This window comes from Streptopelia decaocto (genome assembly GCF_964273445.1).
Source record: "Streptopelia decaocto genome assembly, chromosome: 18".
NCBI lineage: Eukaryota > Metazoa > Chordata > Aves > Columbiformes > Columbidae > Streptopelia > Streptopelia decaocto.
The window spans coordinates 9,237,855-9,259,311 of record NC_138673.1 but is presented as its reverse complement, the minus strand read 5'-3'; the positions used below and the strand labels follow the sequence as shown (position 1 = coordinate 9,259,311).

The following is a 21,457-nucleotide window of genomic DNA, read 5'->3' as shown; positions in this document are numbered from 1 at the left end:
ATGCAGTCACTGAGATACTTCCCCCCCATCATCGAAATATCCTCTAAAAATGCTCTACCAAATAACATAAGAGAGGGGACGAGGTAAATATGAGTGAAAACAGTGATTTAAGGAGTTTGGCTGTGAAATGAGTTGAAGTGCAGGAGGGAAGAGACTAAAGAGGCCCCCGGTCTGTTCTGCAAATGCGGCTGAAAGGTGTCGGTTCGCAGGGAGGTTTGTCAAGTCCCTTGCAGATATTTGTGGTTTGAGGGGAACACGCTGCTGCGAGGAGCACGAAACCATCGGGCGAGACAGAAATAGGTTGTGGTGGAGGCGGAACGGCGGGGGGAAGGCAGAGAAACACGATTCCTCGAGGCCGGGACAGGGAGACGGTCCCAGACATCAGGAGGGGAATTTAAACCTGGGGCTGAAATGAACACCAAATATTAGGCAAACAGTGATGTGTACGGAGGGGTCACATCTATGGACAAGCGTGGATGTTCTTTGTGTTACTGGAAATTAGAAATCAGGGCCTTTAGGATTAGGATTGTATTCCGACAGCCTTAATGATTTTATTATAGAAGTTATCTTTCTGATGTAACAGAGAATGGTGATTTGTGTGCGGTTCTTATGTTTGATTTTGGCCAAAATTGCCTCTTTAAACAGCAAGTATTGAAATACTCCTGGTGCCAGAGTTTTCTCTGTCTCCTCGTCTTTGGGGTTTCTTTTTTTGGCTCCTGTTAATCCCTGTGGGGTCTCTAATCCTTTCTGAGCAATCTATTAAGGTGAAACACTTCGTAGGCAAACCAGGAGCTTTAAACACCGGGACTTCACGTCAGTAAGACCAGAATCGCTCCAAAGTGCTAAACCTGTCAGATTTGGGGGAGATCGTTTAGCGATATCGTTAGCAGATCATTTGGATGTGTCACCGTAATTGAAAAGCGCAGGTGTGTAGCGCTGGGTTTTAGTTCATCTGTGTCATGTTGATGGAGCGTTTTGCGTCCTGACGGTCCGTCACCCAAATATCTTGTCACAAGACTTAAATCCTTTTTTTTAATCTCGAAGGCTTCAGGGCTCCATTGGAAACTTGCGCTTTGAATAGTTGCTGCTTTTGTCTGGAATAGCTGGAGTGCATTTCTGGAATATTTGTCAAGATTTTATCGGTGTTTACTCCAATCTGAGTACCCAGTGTATTGTAAAACTGGCTTCGGTGAAATCTTAAAGAATTTTATTTAGTGTATGCTGTTTAATAATATAATGAAAACTAATCCTTTGTCCGTATGTTTGTTTGCCGTGTTAAATCCCACTTGCTTACGTGGTTCTTTTTAGGCAGCTTTTACCTTTAAAAACATTTTTGGAAGCGTTGTTTTAGGGTTTTTTCTTCTCTGATAAATCATTTTAACGCAGACTCCGTGTTTTCTCGACTTGTCTGCCAGTACGGGGCTGGGAACAAAATTTAATCTCTCCTTTAAAGCATTCCTTGAGGAACAAGAATTTGCTTTCCATCAAAGCGTTGTGTAAAGCACACTTAAAAGAGAATTAAATCCTTCTGGACTTTGTATCGGAGATCTATGCAAGGAGCTGCTATAGCAGAAAATATTTAACTGGATTTTTACATTTGCTTCGAGACTGAGCATTTAAAGCTAAAGTCAGACCTGTGTTTCTCAGCTGGTGGATGAGTACTCGTGTGCCTAAGAAGAAATCCAGCTGGGGTCTTCCCTGGGGCTTTAATAGCTGGTTAATAAAGGTTGTTATGTGTCAAATTGAGTGGGTTTATAGAGAAATGGCCAAAGTTGTTCAGTTTCCTCTTGACAAAATTATAAAGCCAAGAAAGAGCAGAGGTCCAGTGGTACCTGGATGGATGGAAATGGCCCTGAGGGATAAGCTGATAGTAGCGGGATGAGAGACCATCACAGAGAGCTCTCGAAAATACTGGCCATTGAGTTTTGGTTTCTTATGTGATATGTAGGACATGGTAGTTCTGCTGCCTTAAAATACAGTTTTGAGTGCCAGTATTTGTCAGAATCAGGCGCAGTGGTGGGATCTCTCTTGTTCTCGTCCCTCCCTTTCCCCCTTTTTGGGTAATCTCTAGAAATTAAACCAAACAAGCAAATAACAAAACATGTAATTGAAAAAAGAAAACATGCAATTGAAATGATTTCCCAACTCTTCTTAGAACTAAACTCTATTTGAAAATTACACCGAGCTCTTGTGGCTTTCTGTGGTACTTTGCAGCGTGCTCTGTTTTCAGAAATTTAGGCCTGTTAAGAGGAAAAATCTCAGGATGTTTTGAAAAGTGCGCAAAATTTGGAACTGAATTATACTGTGTCTTATGTACTGGATATTAAGTTAATTGGTATATACACAATAATTCAAGTTATTGCCTAAACTCGGGGGGGGGGGGTTATTCCCATTTCCAGGTAAGCCTGGCATTAGTTTGAAACGTGATAGAGCGTTTTCCTTTGCAAGGTGCGCCCGCCGCTGACTCCGCTCCCTTCCGCAGGTGCAGGACATCTCGTTCAGCCACGACTGCCGCTGGGTGGTGGTGAGCACGCTGCGCGGCACGTCCCACGTCTTCCCCATCAACCCGTACGGCGGGCAGCCCTGCGTGCGCACGCACATGTCCCCCCGCGTGGTCAACCGCATGAGCCGCTTCCAGAAGAGCGCGGGGCTGGAGGAGATCGAGCAAGAGCTGACGTCCAAGCAAGGAGGACGCTGCAGCCCCGTCCCGGGCCTGTCGAGCAGCCCGTCCGGCTCACCGCTGCACGGTAAATCCCTTTTATTTCTCATTTTCCACATTGTCAATAAACCTTCTCCCTCGAGTCGTGAATGCCTCTGTCCTTTAAGATGTTTCTGTACCTGCTGCATAGCTGCTTGACTCGAAATTTGTTTCCTAAATCCCTTTGGCGATGCTGACCCAAAGATCTTTGTAGTCTCTTTTCAGTACTCTTAGGTACATTTGAAGTTTTGAATAGATTTGATGCTTTTTTTTCCCCCCTAAAGAAAAAAGAACAGTTTCATTTGCTCTAGGATCTCAGGTTTGCTTCTTTGCTTTACTTTTAACTCACTCCGTGACCCTCGGTAATTTTTATTCAGCTCATTTTGTCGATCAGCTTTCCACCACGTAGCAAGAATAATAAACTCTGTGTTCCCAGTGTGTGGAATTAGTTGAAGTTTGTAGTTTTCTCCAAGAAGAGTAACTGTGACTTTCCTTAATCATCCCTTTAACTGCAGCTGATTATAATGCAAATAAACCCAGAGATCGTGTCCCGACCAGCACCATTGCCCTGGGACAAGTTGTTGAGTAAGTGACAGATTGAGAGCAGATTGTGGTGAACTGGTTTTATTTCTGGAGGATTTTTTGTGTGGAGTTGTGTTATCATCATTTTCCTTTTATGTCCTTTGCAATCTAGAAAAGTTTTGATGAGCCCTAAGTTAGAGAAACTGCTGTTAATCCTTCTGCCAATATTTCCTTTGCGGTACAATAGCATTACTACAACCTTAGGCCAAAAGTCCGGACTTGTGTGAGCAAAGCGCTTGCTTTTTATCTTCCCTTTTGATTAGCACTTGTAACCTATCGATGTTAACTTGTGATTAGCTTTTGTTCTTGTAAATATTTTCAGAGTTCAGGCTTTGTAATATTTTTCTCACTTGTTTTTTAACTCCTGGTTTCAAAATGAAACTGTTTGCTGTGTATATAGTAGCAAGGCCATCTATTTACATTCTGTTGGGAGGACCCTCGAACTGTTTGCCCACACAAAGCGGGGCCGTGCTGGCGCTGGGGATGAGTTCATTTCCAGATGAATCAGAGTTTGGCTCTGTTCTTTTTAGCAGGATGAAGTAAACTGTTAAATAGAGGATGATAAAGAGAGATTTCCTTTGCACCTTTTATAGCTGTCACAGATTTTTGTTTGGGTTTTTCTGCCTGTTAATCCAGCGAGGTTGTATTTTTGTCATTCCGTTGCATTGCCAGAGCGCGTTGTCAGTAACATCTGAGCGAGGTTGGGAGCCTTTTATGGGATTTTACTATTATAGGACTTTTCTGATACGAGTTGCTTGTGGGGCTGAACATCAGGGTAGAATATGGCCTTATGTGACCTTTTAATTTGTATAAAATGGGGTTTATGGCACCTACCTGTCTCACAGGTGCACTGTGTGCATTAATGGATGAGGAGTTAGAACTATGGCCGTGATGATGTGAATGTATCCCCGTTGTCTTTTGGACACCGATATGTGAACAGCAAGGAGCGTTTAGCCATAAAAATTGTAATGCTTTGCTTGGCAGATCGAGAACCCTGTATTTCTAATTTTTAGTCTGCAAATTAAAATTTACAGTATGTTATTATCATTACTTCTTACCCCACCAATAAGTTAAGGTGTCTCCAGCTCTACTTGGAGGTTTTTCCTGTTGTTGACTGCAGGAATTTCCAGTATCAGAACACACAATAACATAGTAAGTAAAGCACACGTTGGACCTATAGCTACACACCCACACCTACTAAAACCATTCAATAATATGATATTCTCTGAATTTGTCTTGTCGTTTAGTTGGGGATTGAAGTATTTATGTGGATAGTGTAGTTTTGCCAATAGACCACTCATAATACACAGTGGCTGTTTCATATTTAATACCCGTGCTGAAATGGAATACATAAATTTAGAATTATGAAAAACCGTGTTGTTCTGTATGTATTGCATTCAGACTTGTATTTAGCTCGTTCTAAATATTTTAGTATAGCACATTTTTCACTGCAAAATCTTTTTAAATCTTAAAAATCAAAAAGGTTTCCTCTCACTTTTCCTTCATTGGTTACAATTGCAACATGATAAAAATCTAAGCATCGAACTGGAAGTTCGGTAAACACGCAGTCTCAGATGCTTTAAATATTTTCGCGTTACTTTTCACTATTTCTCAGAGTGAAACTCCTTTTATTAGAAGAATTCTTATGGGAAAGCAGAGTTGAAAGGCCTGACATCACCAGCCCTTCCTGAAACACAGATTGGTTTCCTTTAAGTAACACTCACTTAAGAAACCACCTATTTAGAGACAGGCGGACAAAAATAGTTTCCAAGAAAATTAACTGTATAATAACTTCAGGCAGTTCCTTTGCTGGGTTGAGCTCGGGAGCTGTAAACACCACTTGAAAACAGTCGTTTGAAAGCCTCCGTTAAGCTTTCATTTCTCTCTTTGTAAATTGTAGCTTCAATCACCAGAAAATAGTTTTTTTTATGAGAGTATAGAAACGATAAAGATGCGGAATAGGCCCATTTTTTTTTAAGGTAGTTTTAATGTTGCGATTTGTTTAATCTTCCACAACGTGACAATTGGGTAGTTTTGTTTAAACCTACTTTTAAATGATTTATTTTCCAGCGTCACCTAGAACTCTTAAATTTGGCTAAAAATGCCTTGTGGGGTGTTTTTCCCGCCTCAGTGCTGAGGGCGGGCCTGCAGGGGGCGCCCTCCTCCCGGCGATGCCGCTCGACCCCCCCCGCTCACAGCACCGTTCCCAGTGATAGTTATTACTATTATTATTATTATTATTATTCACCTCTTCTGTCACAGCAGTGCATCTGAGTATTTTATAGTGCATGTAACCTCATACCAAACAGCCCTAATAAGAACAAACCATCTTTTTTGTTAACGAAGAATTACATTGCAGTCGCCGAGCTGCTCGTATAAACCCTCCACTGGGCTGCCTGAAATGTGTAGTGATTCTCCTGATTTCACACACTCACGCAGAGTTTCTCTTTACACTAAGAAGCCAATTGGAAGGAAAAGAAATTGATTTACCTGGCGGGTGTTTTCTGCTAATGACTTTTGGAGCCTGTTGCTTCCTCTGGGAAGGTCGCAGGGTGTGCGAAGCCTCTTGGCCCTGCACCCAGAGCCCGGCCAGGAGCTCACTGCTTGTCAATGAGCTGTGTTTTTAGCTGCCTTTTTTGGTTTTCTAATGGTTGGAGAATCAGTGGAGCGAAAGAAGTGTGTGGTGTATTTTGGATAGTTTCTGAAGTGGAAGGAAAAGCTCCGTTCCCTTCAGGTAAGTGGGGAAGTAGGCGAATAAATCCTGTCACAAGGGAAGCTCGTGTCTCTACATAAAGTGTTTTAGAAGCGGGTTTTGTAAGCGGTGTCCATCTGAGACTGCGGCAAATGTATGTTTGCCTTTACATTTGAAAAAAGGTTGCGAGTATTCCGGATAAATTGAAAATTGAAGGCGACTGACATAGAAGGGAACGGCAGTTCTTGAGATGGGAAGTGTAAAAATAGATGGCTAAGCGATTTAGCGCAGCAAACGCTGGTCGGAGCAAGCGGAGCGGCAGGAGAGTGTGATGTCCAGTGGGTCAGGAGGAGAAGGGCTGGTGGAAGGCAAGGGGAGCTGCATTAGCACAGATGTGGGCGTCCCACTGACGTTTTCCTGTCACGGTGTATGATTTCCGCCTTGGAAACATCAAACCGAAAACAAATTTCTATAGGGTTGGGGGTTGATGTGGCAGCTGCACATCCTAGGAGAAGCGTTTACTGGATTTTTAAGTGTTTTCTCTGAAAATGACTTAATAAAATTATATTTTGGGATTCTATTGTTATTTCAATTTTTCCCTCATTTTACTTCCTCTTAATTTCCAGTAAAATCTCACCAGTTAACCAGATATATAAAGAACAGGCTGGTGTATTTCCTGCTCATACATCGTGAGTAATAAAGGCATCCTACAGACTTCACATCGCTTTTGAATAGGGTTTTGCAGTTCTTGCCAGTTGGAAATTGCTAAATAGCAATATTAGTGATGCACAAGAAGGAACGTGCTCAGCTGCATTGCGGCTTCTCAGGATGCTTTATGTGTCTGCCCAGGACAACGTACACTTGTGTAGAGCTGAACAGTGGTTTGAGGAGAAATGAGTCGCCGAGATGGAGCTTTGAAATGAGGAGCCAGCTGAGAAGAGCTGCTCGCTGAGGGAAGGAGGAGTTTTCTGGGTGATGTTGGTGTCCAAAGCACAGAAGGGGAAAGGCTGGGATGGGGTCGGGAGGAGGATCCGAGGGGTTTGGCACAGGGGGGACAGCGCGCTCCAGAAATTTGTTGGTGGGTCAAGGAATGTAAGTGGCTCGAGGGAGCTGCCATCAGCGAAATGACAAAAAGTAGCTTTGCTCACCTGATACGAGCCCGTGCCAGGTTGGATCAGAAGGCGAGAAAGTAGAAGCTAGAGTTTTTCAAGAGACCATATCAGCGGAAGGAGGAGGTTCAAGTGTGGAGGGTGTTGTATGACAAGCAAGAGGGAAGGTGGAAGCATGTGAAGGTCTGTGGTCGTAACCAGCCAGGGAAGGAACAATCGCTCTGTCTGCTGGACCTGCTGAGCTCGGGCCCAAACACCTTGTGCTGCCCCAGCATGGGGTGTCCGGGGGGAGCCCCCACGTATGGGATCCGTGATTGATTGCGCAGTAAATGCTGCTGCTCCTGTTGTCTTGGAGTTTATTATTCTTAAGTAAGGCATTTAAATCAACTGTGCATTTTTGGTAGCCTGAAAAACGTAAACACTTTACGGAAAGAAACGTAAGCATTAAGATTGGAAATAAAATATACTTGTATCTTTTAAAAGGTTTATCTTTACCCTTAAACATGCTGATTGGGCTTATTCTTTTTTGCTTAGTCTTTGTGGGCTGTTAAAATCTGTTGCTTTTTCCCATCTCAAGGAAATGCATCTTTGACACTTCTCATGACCTGAGTCCCGATGCTGTCACAGAGCCAGAAAACATCCTGAGCGGTCATGGGGAAAAGAGCCGAGCAGCCGAGGGGTGCGGCGGGCGGGAGCGCAGAGATCGCTGCGCTCTGCTCCGGTTCCTGTTCTGGGGGTGTCTCAGACAAGCCATTTATTATCATTATCCATGGATATTATTATCAACTTCTCATATGTAGTGGTTCTCAAGGCACTTTTATTTTTTTTGCATATCTTGCGATAAATACTGTGTGTTCAACCTGGGTTGAATTCGGATGCTAAAATGTTTGAGCAAATTGTTGCAGCCAGAGGAAGCGAAATAAAGGCGTAGGTAAAAAAAAACCCCGAATGTATTAACATGTAGTTTATCGTCCATATAAATTCTGAGCCCTTTGGGGAAGGAGCTGCTATTAAACTGTCCCTATCTCCTCACCCAACACAGCTGCACACAGAGGTGTCCTTCCGAAATTCCCAGACGAGTCATTGTGCAGTTTCTAACCAAGCTGACCAGTTATTCTGACTCTGTTGTCCTAATTAAAAAAAATAAAGGGTACATAATGATGATTTTATTCGTATCATTTGGAAGAGAAGTCTGAGATGCCCAGATTTTCCACATTTCACAATGCTGCAGCGACTCAGAGTCATCCCTGAAAGAAAGCTTTGAGCTGAAAGCTGTGTTGATATGAATTATGACTGATAGACATGACAAGGGGCAGTAATCCTACATACTGCTTTTCTCAAGCGCTTCATCATTGTTCCTGTTAGTAAAATTCCCGTGTGCAAGAAACTGGAGTAACAGAATCTCTACCCGGCACCTGGAAGCTGCTTGTACAGTAACCAGGTTAGTGGAGCGTGAAGTTGGAGCTCACGTAGCCCAGTCCTGGAAGAGTTTGCAACAGTTCAGGGATGTGGTGGCTCCAGCCACAGCTTCTTCTCCAGGGCTGGCCTGGCATTGCACCTTCCCGCTGGTTCACAAAATACTCCATAACTACACCTGTAGTAGTTACAAGAGACTAATCATGCAGCTTTTTAACTCGTGAAGCGTTGAAGGTGCAAGGTCTGGTGCAGATATGGTGATGTTTGGACCCCTCGCTGCCTGTGGCTGCCGTTCATGGGAGGTGATCTAAGAGCAGAAAGGCCACGTTGGGTGGTTTTGCTGGTAACCATCAGTGGAAACCAGCCCAAGTGTTGCTGCTGCCGTGTTATGGCTGTGCTAAGCCCGGAGCCAACATCTGGAAACCAACTTGTGGTGCTGTTGTGTCTTCAAGGAGAGTTTTGCCCATAAATGGACTTGAGCTTTGCACCAACAATATTTTTAGTTAAATCGACCTCGAAAGATGATGATTAGGCAAGGGTTGTGTGCGTGGTGGTGGAGGGGTTGTTTTCCAAGGAAAAAGGCACCGTGCAGCTCTTTGAGGAACTTTAGCACAGCAGACTGGTATCTGTCCAAAATGAGGAGGGGAAGCAGCAAGGGAAGCAGCAGATATTTGTGTCAGATTTTGAAGGAGGGATTTTTTACCCTGTGGATGTCCCTGCGGCTGCTGGCAAGAGGGGCCGTGGTATCTGGGCTCTGGCTGAAGCGGCTGCTTCTCCTTTTTGATTCCCCTGCACGGTCAATGTCATTTCTTTTCCATGCAGGCAAAAGAATTAATACACATGGAGGGAGGCGAAATGGCCAGCCGTACATCACTGGTTCTTGAAGTAAATGACAGGTTCAAACCCCAGCTCGAGGTTTGAACTGGTCTTTCCTAATCCATCTTTGGCCAGGTAGAGGTGACGGGTGGCAAAGGGGTCACGGTGGTTCCTTCTCTGTTCTACCCACCACGTGCCCTCCTGGATGCACAGCGGAAGTTCTGCTTTCTTAGGGTAATAATGAGACTTAGTGTAGCTGTATTTCAGAAGGTTCAGGATCGAGCGGTTTTAAATAACTGCGTTATTTTCTCCCGTGCATTTCAATGGGATCGAGTTTGTGATAAGTTTTGGACCTGAACCAGTTTAGCTGAGAGAAAAATTTGCTAGATGATATGTGCATACATGCTGTAGCTAATACATAATTTTCTTCAATGGATCTGGTTGTATTGCAAATATTTAGGGTTAAAGTGTGAACTGAGGCTAAATTGGGTAGGATACAATTCAAGGAAATTGCAACGCAACTTTAGTTTAGAAGCGATCACTAACTAAAACAATTAGATTCCTGACTTTTTCTAGGAAAATGTGCGATGTTTTGCGAAGGAAGATAAAACATGTTTCACTGAACAAGACAAAAGGTACAAGAAAAGCGGCGCTTGGGCAGTAACCGGCAGTCGCGGTGCTGGGTGCGTGTCCAGCGCGGGTTCTCCGCTCGGGTCACAAGGCAGCGATTCTCACCAGGGCGCCGCTGTTTCCTCTTCGACTGCAGCCCATTACAGATCATACCGGAACATGACTGAGAAAAGGTCAGAAACCAGGGTGAAAGTCTTGGAACTGAAGCTGGGAAGCTTTCCATTCTCATCCAGGAAACTTTGTGTATTGGATAAAAAGCACAGCAAAAATAAACCGCCACATCCATGACACTTCTGTTTTTCCTGCCCTTTTCTGTCTGCCGGTCTGAAATGATTTTATTTCCCTTGCGTTAGACGATTGGTGACTGTTTAGTTGAGGAATCTTCAGTATTGCACTGAACAGAAATAATGGCCAAACACAGTTCATTTTTGTGTAACTCGGCCTGCCCATGATTGTGTAGCCTGGAGTTACTGCCTTTTTATTTACCAAATTAAAGATTTTTATATGTAGTGTTAATGTCACTAGACTACGTGGCACACTTTGAAATGCAGCCTGTTAAATACTGTGAGATATAAATGCTGATCAAGTGGGGTCTGAATGCTAATAACACCGCATTACTAAGCTTTTTGTATGGGAGTAATGAAAGAAAACTGGAAAAAATCATCAGCGTAGAATCATTTTATTATGACACCGAGAAGTGCTGGATCGCACCTTAGTTCTGAATTCATCAAGGCTCTAAGCTGGTGGGAAGAGGACAATTTTACTGTACCAATTCCTTTCAATTACTGAATATTTTTATCCACTGTCACAAGCTACCAAGTCTGGCACATTTCCCTTTCATATCCAAAAATACATTTTGAAAACTCAGAAATGTGTGATTTGATCCAATGTTTAAATCTTGCGTTCATCCCTGAAGGGTATCGTATAGGTTTAGCCGTAGTTGTAAAGAAAATAATCATAAATAAAACTTGTAGCCATCGATAACTTCACAACGGCGGTTGGCGGCGGGTGACGGGGAGCGCGGCCAGGCCGGACCTGGGAGCCGCTCCTGATGTCTTTTCCACAGACATCCAGCTTTGTCAAAACCCAGTAAATCTTGTGAAGTTTATTTTCCTTGTAGCATCTGTGTTTTATAATGGCGCATTTAATTTGTTATTTCTTTGTCTGCTGGGATTTCTTTTGTCCGGCGCTTTCGGGCCTCCCCTTTCTCGGCGGTGGCAGCGAGGCCGTTAGTGATGGCTGGTTTGGGAATAGGCCCCTCTGCCTGACAACAAAGCCCATTGTTGTTTTCTTTCTTCACTTTTATCCTCGATCCATTTTCCCTTCGAGTATTTGTGGGATAACATGTGGCTCGTGTTTTGGGTGGATGATGGCAGTTTTGTTGCAGATTTTGAGCAAACGGGTCCTGAGGCCGCGCTGATGGGACTTTGTGTCTCAGCAAGCAACGCTGAGCCTAAAAATTTGTAGGATGTTGTTGCTACAATTAATAAAAAACTCTTAAGTGATGGCTTAATGCTGCAGTTCCGTGAGAATCCTTAAGTGCCTCGGGATTCCTCAACTTGTATGGAAATAGAGCAGCTCATCCTTGCGTAGGAAGGACGTGTAAATGCCTCATTTCTCTGCATGCAAATATTCTATTGAATCAACGGAAGGTTTTGCATATGGAAAACTCCCCGGCGTTGGGAGCAGAGGGCACTGAGTAATTAAATGTGGCTCGAGAGAGACTGTTACAACACAGTCATTTGGTTCAGTAGTTCATAGTTAATCATTATATTCCTAACAAGTAAAAGAAAACAAATTACAGGCATTTGGAGCCCCCTCTGTGGCCGCCGTGGCTCAGGGGGAACACAGGAGAGCGAGAGACTTGCAGAGCGGCCTTGATTACATGCAACAGTAACTAATTAGACAATAATGCAGAAAAGCATTCACACTCCTTTCTGCAAGAACCAAGAATGCGTTATGAAACTAATCTTAAAAAAAATAAATCGCATCTCAGTCTGAATTTAAAACTGAGCTCTTTTTTAATATTTTTCCCCCTTTCCTGTTTCTTTTTACTCCGAGTTGGTGCAGGAAAATTGCTATTAGTGAAATCTGCTCTCTGAGGCTTGAATAGGCTTGTTATTCATTAAAGCCTTGCTATTTCTCTTAAAATGTATTGACCAATGTTCGGGGCGGATACTTAACACAAAACACACTTTGTAATTTCATCATTTTTGTTATTGTGCTTTTCTAAGATGCAGAGGTCTCTGGACTTTGGAGAAAAAACAAATAAAACCCCTAAGCTTACAGTTATATAGTATTAAAAGAAGAGTAAAGGAAGCATTGAGTGTCTTTAGGATGATGAGACATTCATTAAGATTTTTCCGCCTTCCTTTTCCTATTTTCAATCCATCTGAAGTACCATTAAGGCTTTTCAGGCAGCTTCCTGTGAGAAACCCTTTTCTGTGCTGTTTTTCTTCCTTGAAAAAAGGCGCCTGCTCTTCAGTCAGCTCGTATGGATTTGGCCTGGGATTTGTATAATATCTCTGTAGAATGCATCGGTTGTTTAGGAACCTAATTCCCAATATGGCTCCCTTTTGATTAAGAACAAAGCCAGCGTTTCACAGCATTATAGGAACACAGAAAAACAAGTTAATGATCTAAACCTTTTAATTCATGGTTGCTTGTCTGTTTTAAGTACTTTAGATTCTGTTAGAAACAGACTGGCCCCTTTTTTTGTTTAACTTCTTTCTTTGGTTTCTTCACGTTTCTTTCTTTGCCGTCCATGAAATTTGTAGCTAGTTTCCTTTTCTAACTGAAAAATGAAAGGTTGTGACTACAGAATGATGCAGAAAGTAAGAAAGCGTATCTGGACTGGGCGCAAATCCAGCTCAGGCCTCTTTGAAACAAGCTAAATTTAGGGTTGGTGGGATCATTTTGTTAGGTTTTCCCCTTCCTTTTTGAAGTACCTACACTTTGTTTTCTTCTTTTCTCAATGAACATAAGGTTTGTTGCTTCTTTTGATACTTTTGTAATTTTTACATGTAGCTTGGCTTTTTTTTTTATATATATAGTTTCTTGTGATTTTCCTCCAGGCTGAGTTGAGCAGATTACTCTTATTTGTGCCTTTAACCGTAGCGACAACAGAAGCGACCTTTTTGGGACTTTCAGTTACCAACACTGTATGTGGTACCTCAGGAAAATAGTTCCCTTCCAGATATTATTTTTGTTTTTAAATAGAGAATTGGAATCCAGAGCTTGGTCGTCAAATTGAACTTGGAAACTTTTAGGGGCACAGAACTGTCAGGCAAGCAGCAGCAGCATGAATCATTTCCCTTCCATGCAAGATCTTAACCACATATATAGAGTTATTTGCTGCTTCCATTGTCGTTTGTTTTTTACCTGGAGATGACTTTTAAAGATAAGTTTTTGATATGTTTTTGCTTGCAAGAGGCTTATCTCAAGTAGTCGTTAGAGATGATAAATGGAGGAAAAAATTCCAGTAATGTGTTTTATTACGTCTCTATCCCATCAAGGTAAATTGAACAGCCAAGACACTTACAATAACTTCACGAACAATAATCCTGGGAACCCTCGACTGCTGCCCCTTCCAAGTCTGACCGTGGTGCTGCCTCTCGCTCAGATCAAGCAGCCAATGACTCTGGGGACCATCACCAAGCGCACAGGGTGAGTGTCTCTGCACTAACCTTTCTTAACGTTCGTTATTACTAATCTGCAAATAATTCGTGTTACTAGTGGTGCTTAGTTTTATTCTTTTAATTTCGCTCCGTGTCATTTAATGGCAACAGAATGGGGGTGGGGGGAAGAGGAGACAAGAAAAGCAGCATCAGATAAGTAAACAAAACCTGAAAACAAATGTCTCAAAACTGAGGAGGATTCGTTTGGGTGGGTCGTTCCCGTGCAGTCTGCCATATGGGAAATACTGTACGCTGACAGCAGAAGTTTCACACCCGGAACTGGTATGGAACACAAGCAGAGCTGTATTCAATCAGAATAAGTTATGGTTTTGCCTTTTTTTTCTAGTACATTTGTTTATTTTGATTTCCAAACTTTTCAAGCAGAAATTATTTTTGCCTATCAGAAATGGAAAGCCAGTAAGCCAGGTTGAGTAGAAAGAGCAAACTTAATCCCGCTGTTTTCTTGACCTTATTTTTCCTCTGAAGTGCCTGCTCTGTACTATGAGACTCACGTGTGGACTTCCATTCCGGAGCCAGCTGCACTTTGGTACTTCTCCCTGTGCCACGATAAAGCACTTCAAAATATCTCTGCTAAATACATCTACGTTGTAATAACTAAGAAGATTTTGTGAGCTCTCTAAACAATTTTAAGTAAATTGATACTGTTCAGCAGTTGATATTTTTCTCTTGCTAAATTTCGAATCTTTTTTGCGATTAATGCATAAAGCCACTGGCTGATTATTTTTTTTATATATATATATATATATATATATATATATATATATATATATTTCCCTCTCACCTTTTTGTTGTTCAAATCCCTGAATATTTTCTAGTTAAAAATTAATTTACAGATTGCTTTAACATTTTTAAGAAAAATAGATCGTGTATGGCATGTGGTTGGTTGAAACAGTTGCGAGTCCTACAGGTTCATACCATTTTCCCCGTGTTGGCAGACGGGTGCAGGCGCTGTCTCGCTCGCTTCGGTGCTTTCTTGCTCAAACCCCGACAGGGAGGTGAATTTTACCTTGTGTTTTGTGAACCAGGAACGATATTTCAGGCGAGAGCTCATAGACGTTCCCCCTCTCCCTGAGTAATTCCCATATTCCGTGCTTGAGCGTTCAGGACACCCTGTAAAATGTGTTATTGCTTTGTTTAGTGCACTAAATATGCATGGCGATGATCTGAAGGCTGTATATGTATTCGCATATATACGTGTGTCTATGTACATGTCTATCTACCAATCCAGTCCTGTTCTCACTGCTGGAAACAGGAATTTCATGCGGCTTGTTGAGCCAAATGCTGAGCTGCAAACACACAGTTGCTCTCTGCACATCAGTTCCTGAGCTTCATAGAAAATTGTGAATGGAACTTATGAAACAGCAAAGAAACAGCATGAGGGCGGTGATGTGGTTTAACTTCTTCCACACCTACATTTTAATTACTTATTTTTGCTTGTTTATTTCCTGCTTACCATTTAAGCGCAGGTTAGGGACAAAGATTGTGCCAGCAATGGGGTGAATTTTGCAAGTATAGAGAAGTGTGGTCGGGGCCGAGGACGGGAGGGGAGGCAGGAGCAGGGAGAGGAGGGTGTGCAGGAATTACAGCTCTTGTCCCTCTTGACACAGGGAAAATATCAAGAAGGCCACTCAAAGTGGACAGTCGGAGAAGGACAGAAATGTTATTCTGGGCTCTATTGGTCCTACAAGTTGAATAGACACTTAGAACTAGGAGGGACAAGACAGAAAGGAAATGAGAAGCCACCTGAGGCTCTGCCGGGGGAAGGTGAGGTGGGTTGAGCGGTGCCCAGGATGATGCTTTGGAAAAATCGCTTGCTTTACAATAGTAATTCACACAGCGGCCTTTACAAAGGCTGTTTCCTTAATGCTGGGCTGATACCAGCAAACTTGCCTACAACTGTTGCAAATTGAATAAATCCACATTATTTTATTTAATGTTTTATTCTTAAATATCATGAACATATTCAGAGAGTGCTCATAATCATAGTTTTCTTTAAGTAAATCAGACTGTTCATGAACTGTCCCTGTCCTATTATTTTGTGTAATTTTTAAAACTAATTAAATTTAAAGTATTAGTGAGGCTTATGTAAGGGGGAAAACCACCGTCATGGGAAATACCCCGCTGTGTAAATAGAGTTTTCATGAATGAGGATCATCATTTTCAGCGAACCCCGCGTAGATGTGTGATGCGAAGCTGAGCGCTTCCTTCATTTGTTCTACGTCCAAGAAATTGGATGAAAGTACACAAAATTAACATGAAAAGCCGCGTTTGAAAGCAGGGATTTCAGAGGAATGCCTGGGATCCGAGAAGCCTGGCGTGCCTAAAATGACCAAATTGAGACAGCAGCCTTAACTTAAACCTCCAGGGGGCAAAGCGTGTGTTTAACATATTTAACATCTGCCCTCATATTTCTCGAAACACATAGCGATGTGAGTCTGTACAGTGTAATATTTAGACAGGACAGGGACCATCTGCCTCTCCCTGGAAGTGTGGGAGGCGCGAATCGCGGCGAATGGCAGCGGACAGATGTATTTACACCTACGCGGGCAGCACCTCCGAGCGCCGCTGCGGGGAACGAGGATCCCGCGGGAGCAGCTGCTGAACCGTGTGCTCGCGCAGCGATCCCGGGACACGGACTCGCTCTCCGGCGGGTTTTCCAGCCCCTCAGAGCACATCCCCTGCTTTTAAAGAATTAAACATTTTATCTCTCGCAATACATTTCTACAAGTCGAAAGCAAGACTGAAAGAATACCATATAATCAGCAGTTCTGGATTTGTCAGTTTGCTATTAACATATCAAAAGCCTTTTTAATACCAGACATCTTAATTAAATTTTTGTGGATTTTCTTAACCAAAAAATCAAGTTGTGGGGGGTTTTTTGTGTTTTTTTTTCTGCTCGTCTCCAGGACAGCAAAATATTTTTCAGGTACTGAAAGGACTGATCGGTGCTCTTAATACCGTCTGTCTCAAGCAGAGCTGCAGAGCGCGTCATTTTACTTGACAAGTGGAATGGCAGTAAATTTTTAAAAGTGTTTGCTGGAGCCCTATGGGAATGAAAGCCCAGAATCTGGGGTTGTGTCATTGTGCGCTGCTCATCACAGATGCTTTTTTTTCCTCATTCAAACTTGTGGGGTTTGGAACATTTTCCGATCAGTCATTAAACTCCCTTATTCTGAGCGAGACTCAGGTCTCAGCGCTCGGTACCTCCCAGCGTTACCGTCCCGCTCGTGTCTTTGTTCCCTGCCCTCGGCTTCTTCCTTTGCTTGTTCAGGTCTCTCATTGTGATTCCTGCACCTCCACAAGCCGCTTTGGTTTTGTCCCTGTATTTTGTCATCCCATTGAGTCGCTTTCCCGCACTCGTGCTGTCAGCACATGCCAAGGGACAGACAGGTTTTCCCAAAGGGGCTCCAACACTGATGAGTAGGGAGGTGTCTTAAGCTTTAAAGCTTAGGGGGCGTAAGACAGTAAAAAAAGCTAGATTTAATAAGTCTTTCTATATCTGTGCCTCAGTTTCCCTCTCAAAATTTTAATAGTAATGCTGAGTTCCTTCTCAAGTCTGGTGAATGGGTTAATTCATTGCTCGTTCACAAAGAGCTTATAGATTTGAAAGGGGAGGAACTGTACGATCTGTCTCATGCTGCTCTATAACCGGCCGTGAATCAGGGGTGTTGAAGACAGCTTTGTGCTTTGCAATAGCTCTGTAAACGTTCCTTGTGCTTGTGGCTTGAGTTGGAGTGAGTTTCCCCTTTGGAAGAATGTGGGGACACAGACGAGCTCTAATAAGAAGGAGGGAAATAAAAGATACAATAATTGCCCCAAAAGAAAAACTCTTGTCAAAGTTGGCTTCTGAGACAGCAGCACTTGTTTTCTCTTTCTCCAGGGATGTGGTTGTTATATTTGTATCATACTTCATGCTCAGATTCATTACAGCTCTAGTGACACCAGGATGGAACCTGCATTAGTTGGGTCTTGTCAAAACAGAGACATCCAAAGTACTATGTAGGTGAAGGAATAAAACCGGTTGTTTTGGGTTTTTTTTTCCATCCAAAAGATTTAGAGAGTGTGTTTTTAAACGGGGAACTCTATCCATTCTTCATCCCATCCCTCATTCCACCCCCAACAGGGAAGGGGGAAAGGACCTGAAGTGTCTGATGCAATTTTATCATTTTAGTGTCTTTATATTATAGGTGCTGAATATCTCTGATACCCATTTGTTTTGGTTTTGATTCAGAGAGCTTAATTTAGCCCAGGTTCTACTACTGAAGCAAGCAAAAACAGGGAGTACAAAGTTATGATGTCATGATACAATCAAGTAGGAAGAAGCAACTAAAAAAGTCAAGAAAAAAATGAAAAACTGAAGGTAAAGAATACAGAGGCAGGGCAGCTCTCCTGCGTGCTGCACCCAGACATTCCAGCCCATTGCTCACTTGGTTTTGGGTCACCTTTAGCTTTTATAATACATTTTCGTAATAAAGCAACTGTTGTAATGATTTGTAATTGATACAAAATACCTTTATCCGCATTAAACTTTGTTCAGATGTCACTAGTTATGAAAGGATTCTCACTAAGGCAGCACAGAGTGATGAGGGTTCGAGTCGGTGGCTATGGTGCAGCTTATTGAAAGCTCAAGTAGTTTTTACTAAACACGATAACACAAAATCAAAGGATGTTTCCATTTTTTGCCGAAGCTCAGAATCAGCCGCGAGGTTTCTGTTGGGGTTTGGAGTGGTAAATCAGCCTCATGCCGCGGTTCTCCTGGGGAACGGCTCCCTCGCTGTGGGTTTTCGCGGCGTCGCTCTGGTGCTGTCGCCCAGCGCAGCCCATCTGCTGCTGTCTCTTCAGGGCTGGGTTCTTATCCCTACATCCCCCTCTCTCTCAGTTAGTGAACCGTCCGCACTGTGCGAAGGAAATAGCCAAAACCAATAGCTTATATAAATATCATAGGGAGAAAAAACGGTCATCTGAAAAGAAACGAGGTCTCGTGAGGATGGAGGGAGTGGCGGTTTGCCTCGCACGCCTTTTGAGACTCTAGTGTAGTCTTGTGACATCCAATTACATTTACTTCATGATACATTAAAAACAAACAAAGCCTTCCGTTGAAGCACGTATCCACCTGGGTCAATTTGTAATTAAAACAGAGATAATTTGTTATCAGGTCAACATAGTATCAGGTCAAAATAGTAAGTAATCAGGTCAGCCTAGTATGTTGTGCAAAAAGATTTAAAACAAGGCCTTTGTTATCTTCTGAAATATTCTAATGAGCTCAGCTAAATGTCATTTACCTCCTTCTTGCCGACAGAGAAACTGAGGCAGAGAGGGGAAAAGGGGATTTGCCAAAACATCCAGGATCATAAATGAGAAATTCTAAGCTCCCAGTCAGATTGGACCGCTCGCCCATGGCTCTCCACACTGACACTAGACAGGTTCTAGGTTTTAAATGATATTGGCTATGGATTATGTAGAAGACTCACCTTTCCATGAAATATCTCAACGGTGCAACGGGCTGATCTTCTCTGGAGCCGTTAGAATGGTGTTCAGCTCAGGGACGGAGTGTGGTGACTCTGCGGATCATATTAATGACATCAAATAAATCTGCAATAGCCGAGGGTTCTCTTGCCCACATTCAGTGCAAGCTTGCAGGTGGGGGAATATGATTGCTGTGTCATAAAAGAATTTTAATTAAATAGTGTGTTTCTGTCCCGGGAAAAGGGCTGAGTCAGTTCCTGGAAAAGCTCGTGCTTGTACCTGTGCTTGTTTTTCTGTAGGACTTGCCTCTTTTCAGTCCATTTCTAGAACCGTCCCGCTCAGACCTTCAGTGTTTCAGAGCAAACACCCACCTATTTGTTGCTTTTGATGCTAATTGCCTTTTTCTCCGAGTTCTGCCTGTATTGTCCGTTGAAGGCTGTCGGCAGGTTTCAGGAGACCTGAGCTGTGCCCGACCTCAGGCCCGGGGTTCGCGTCCCTCCCGTGGGTTTGCGTTGTCCGGGGGCCGTTCCGTGAGCATCAGCATGTTGGTTAATTCAAGGTCTCGTTTCTTTCAGGGCATCATGAACGGTGATAAAAAACTCTTTTGTTTACCTTCTGCATAAATCTGAATAGCATGATATACAGTGTACTTGTTGGTAATTGAGTTCTCATCTAATTTCTGTGCATTTTTCCCCTTTACGTGAAGACCTTACCTGTTTGGAGCAGGATGTTTTTCCATAAAAGCTCCATGGTGAGTTCCCGGTTCGAACCCAGCATGCCTATAATTCATTTGCTGTCCTCACTGAAAATAACTCTGTGCTTAGACTTTTTAATTTGGGATTTCTCTTTTTTTATTCGTTTGCTTGCATGGCTGATCCATAGGTGGAAGCACTGCATAACTTCACTTTTCAACTATGGATGTGTGTTCACCATCAAGCATTGTCAAAGAAATGCATTCGCTTTTGTTTTTTTCTCTTTTAATTTTTAGAGGGTATTTAATTTTTAAGTAGCAGAGAAGTTGAGAAAATGAATTATTTTCCAGTGGACAAAAATTATGACAATATCTTTCCAAAGCAATGCTCTATTTTTCCTCTATAGCTTCCTTTATTACTGTAGCGCTGAGTTGCTTACGGACAGAAACCATCAGTGATGGCCTCTTGAAAATGAGCCAGATCAGCAGTGAGCAAAGTGCTGCAGGAAGAGAGATGAAGCAAGTAAAATGGGCACTGCAGAATCATAATAAAACAAGCTTATCACACTGCGGGAAAAAATAAACCACAGTTCTGTTAAAATCAGGATATACGAGGTAGAAATACAAAGGGATTTTGGTTTTAATATGTAAACTTGCAGCATGTTACAAAAATAGAGACAGAAGAAAGCAGATGTAAACAAGTGTTGGTGTGTTGGAGCTTGGTTCAGGATGCACATAGTGCTACCAGTGGGGGCCAGGCAGCAAGAATGGAAGAAGTTTGGACATCTTGCAACTTGGAAAATGTAGAAACTTTCAGCTAGGAGATACAGATAGATATTTTTTATTAGTTGTTGTTGTTGGGGGGGTTGTGCGTGGCTTTTGTGTTGTTTTATTGGGGTTTTGTTTGTTTGTTTTTAATTTTAAGTCTAGCTAAGACACTTGTTAGCTGTATCTATCCATATCCGTTAGAATATTTGTGTGTGGCTCTTGTTCCTACCACTCACAGTTTGTTCCCCGTGTATCACCCCCTGTGTCTCTGTCTGCAGCAGAAGGAACGTCCTGGGAGCTCCATTAGGACGCAGGGTTGTTAAGCAGGAGCTAAACCAAAGCTGGGAAAGCAAAGCACTAAATATAACCCTAAAGAAAAGAAGGTGACAGTGCCTTATTCCTAGAAAATACCTGTTCACTGCAGTAGTTCTCAGAATATTTCTAGATGTATTTTACACAGCACTTGGGAATTTCGTGATCTAAGAAGAACAAGGGCCCTGGATGGAGAGTTTTGCAAATGGGTTTTGTCTTAGAAATGGACGTGTCGGTCTCTGCACAGAGCAGTGGAGACGCTTGTCAACCAGAAATGGTTTTCGATTGAGACAAGATTAAAAGGCTTAGATTAAAGAGGAGAATATACGAAATAGACTCAAAAATTGTTGCCTGTCTTTCACAAGACTCTTTTGTGGTTTGTTTAGTGCCAGTGCTAGCTCAGAAATATGGGCTTTGCTGGCCTGCAGAGAAATGCAGATAAAAAACACGCTTTGGGTGGGGGAAGAAATCATGTTGTTTCCATTAAGGTCTTAATGAGACCTAAAATTGTGTAAACAAAATGGATGGAGATTTGACAGTTGCTGCCTGGTGAATAAAGGAGCCTACCATTGCCTCTCC

General features: G+C 42.7%; 1 protein-coding gene across 5 annotated transcripts in view; it reads left to right on the top strand.

The window, feature by feature from the left end:
• Nucleotides 1-21,457, top strand: part of BCAS3 (BCAS3 microtubule associated cell migration factor) — a 282,822-nt gene that overhangs the window by 71,507 nt on the left and 189,858 nt on the right. For 3 of the 5 annotated variants that reach the window (XM_082068829.1, XM_082068832.1, XM_082068830.1), the window contains exons 15-17: nucleotides 2,483-2,747; nucleotides 13,459-13,609; nucleotides 19,814-19,858. In XM_082068829.1, the coding sequence (XP_081924955.1) occupies nucleotides 2,483-2,747; nucleotides 13,459-13,609; nucleotides 19,814-19,858 (461 nt within the window). The remainder of the gene's footprint in view (nucleotides 1-2,482; nucleotides 2,748-13,458; nucleotides 13,610-19,813; nucleotides 19,859-21,457) is intronic. The other 2 variants (XM_082068831.1, XM_082068833.1) reach the window with 1 other exon arrangement.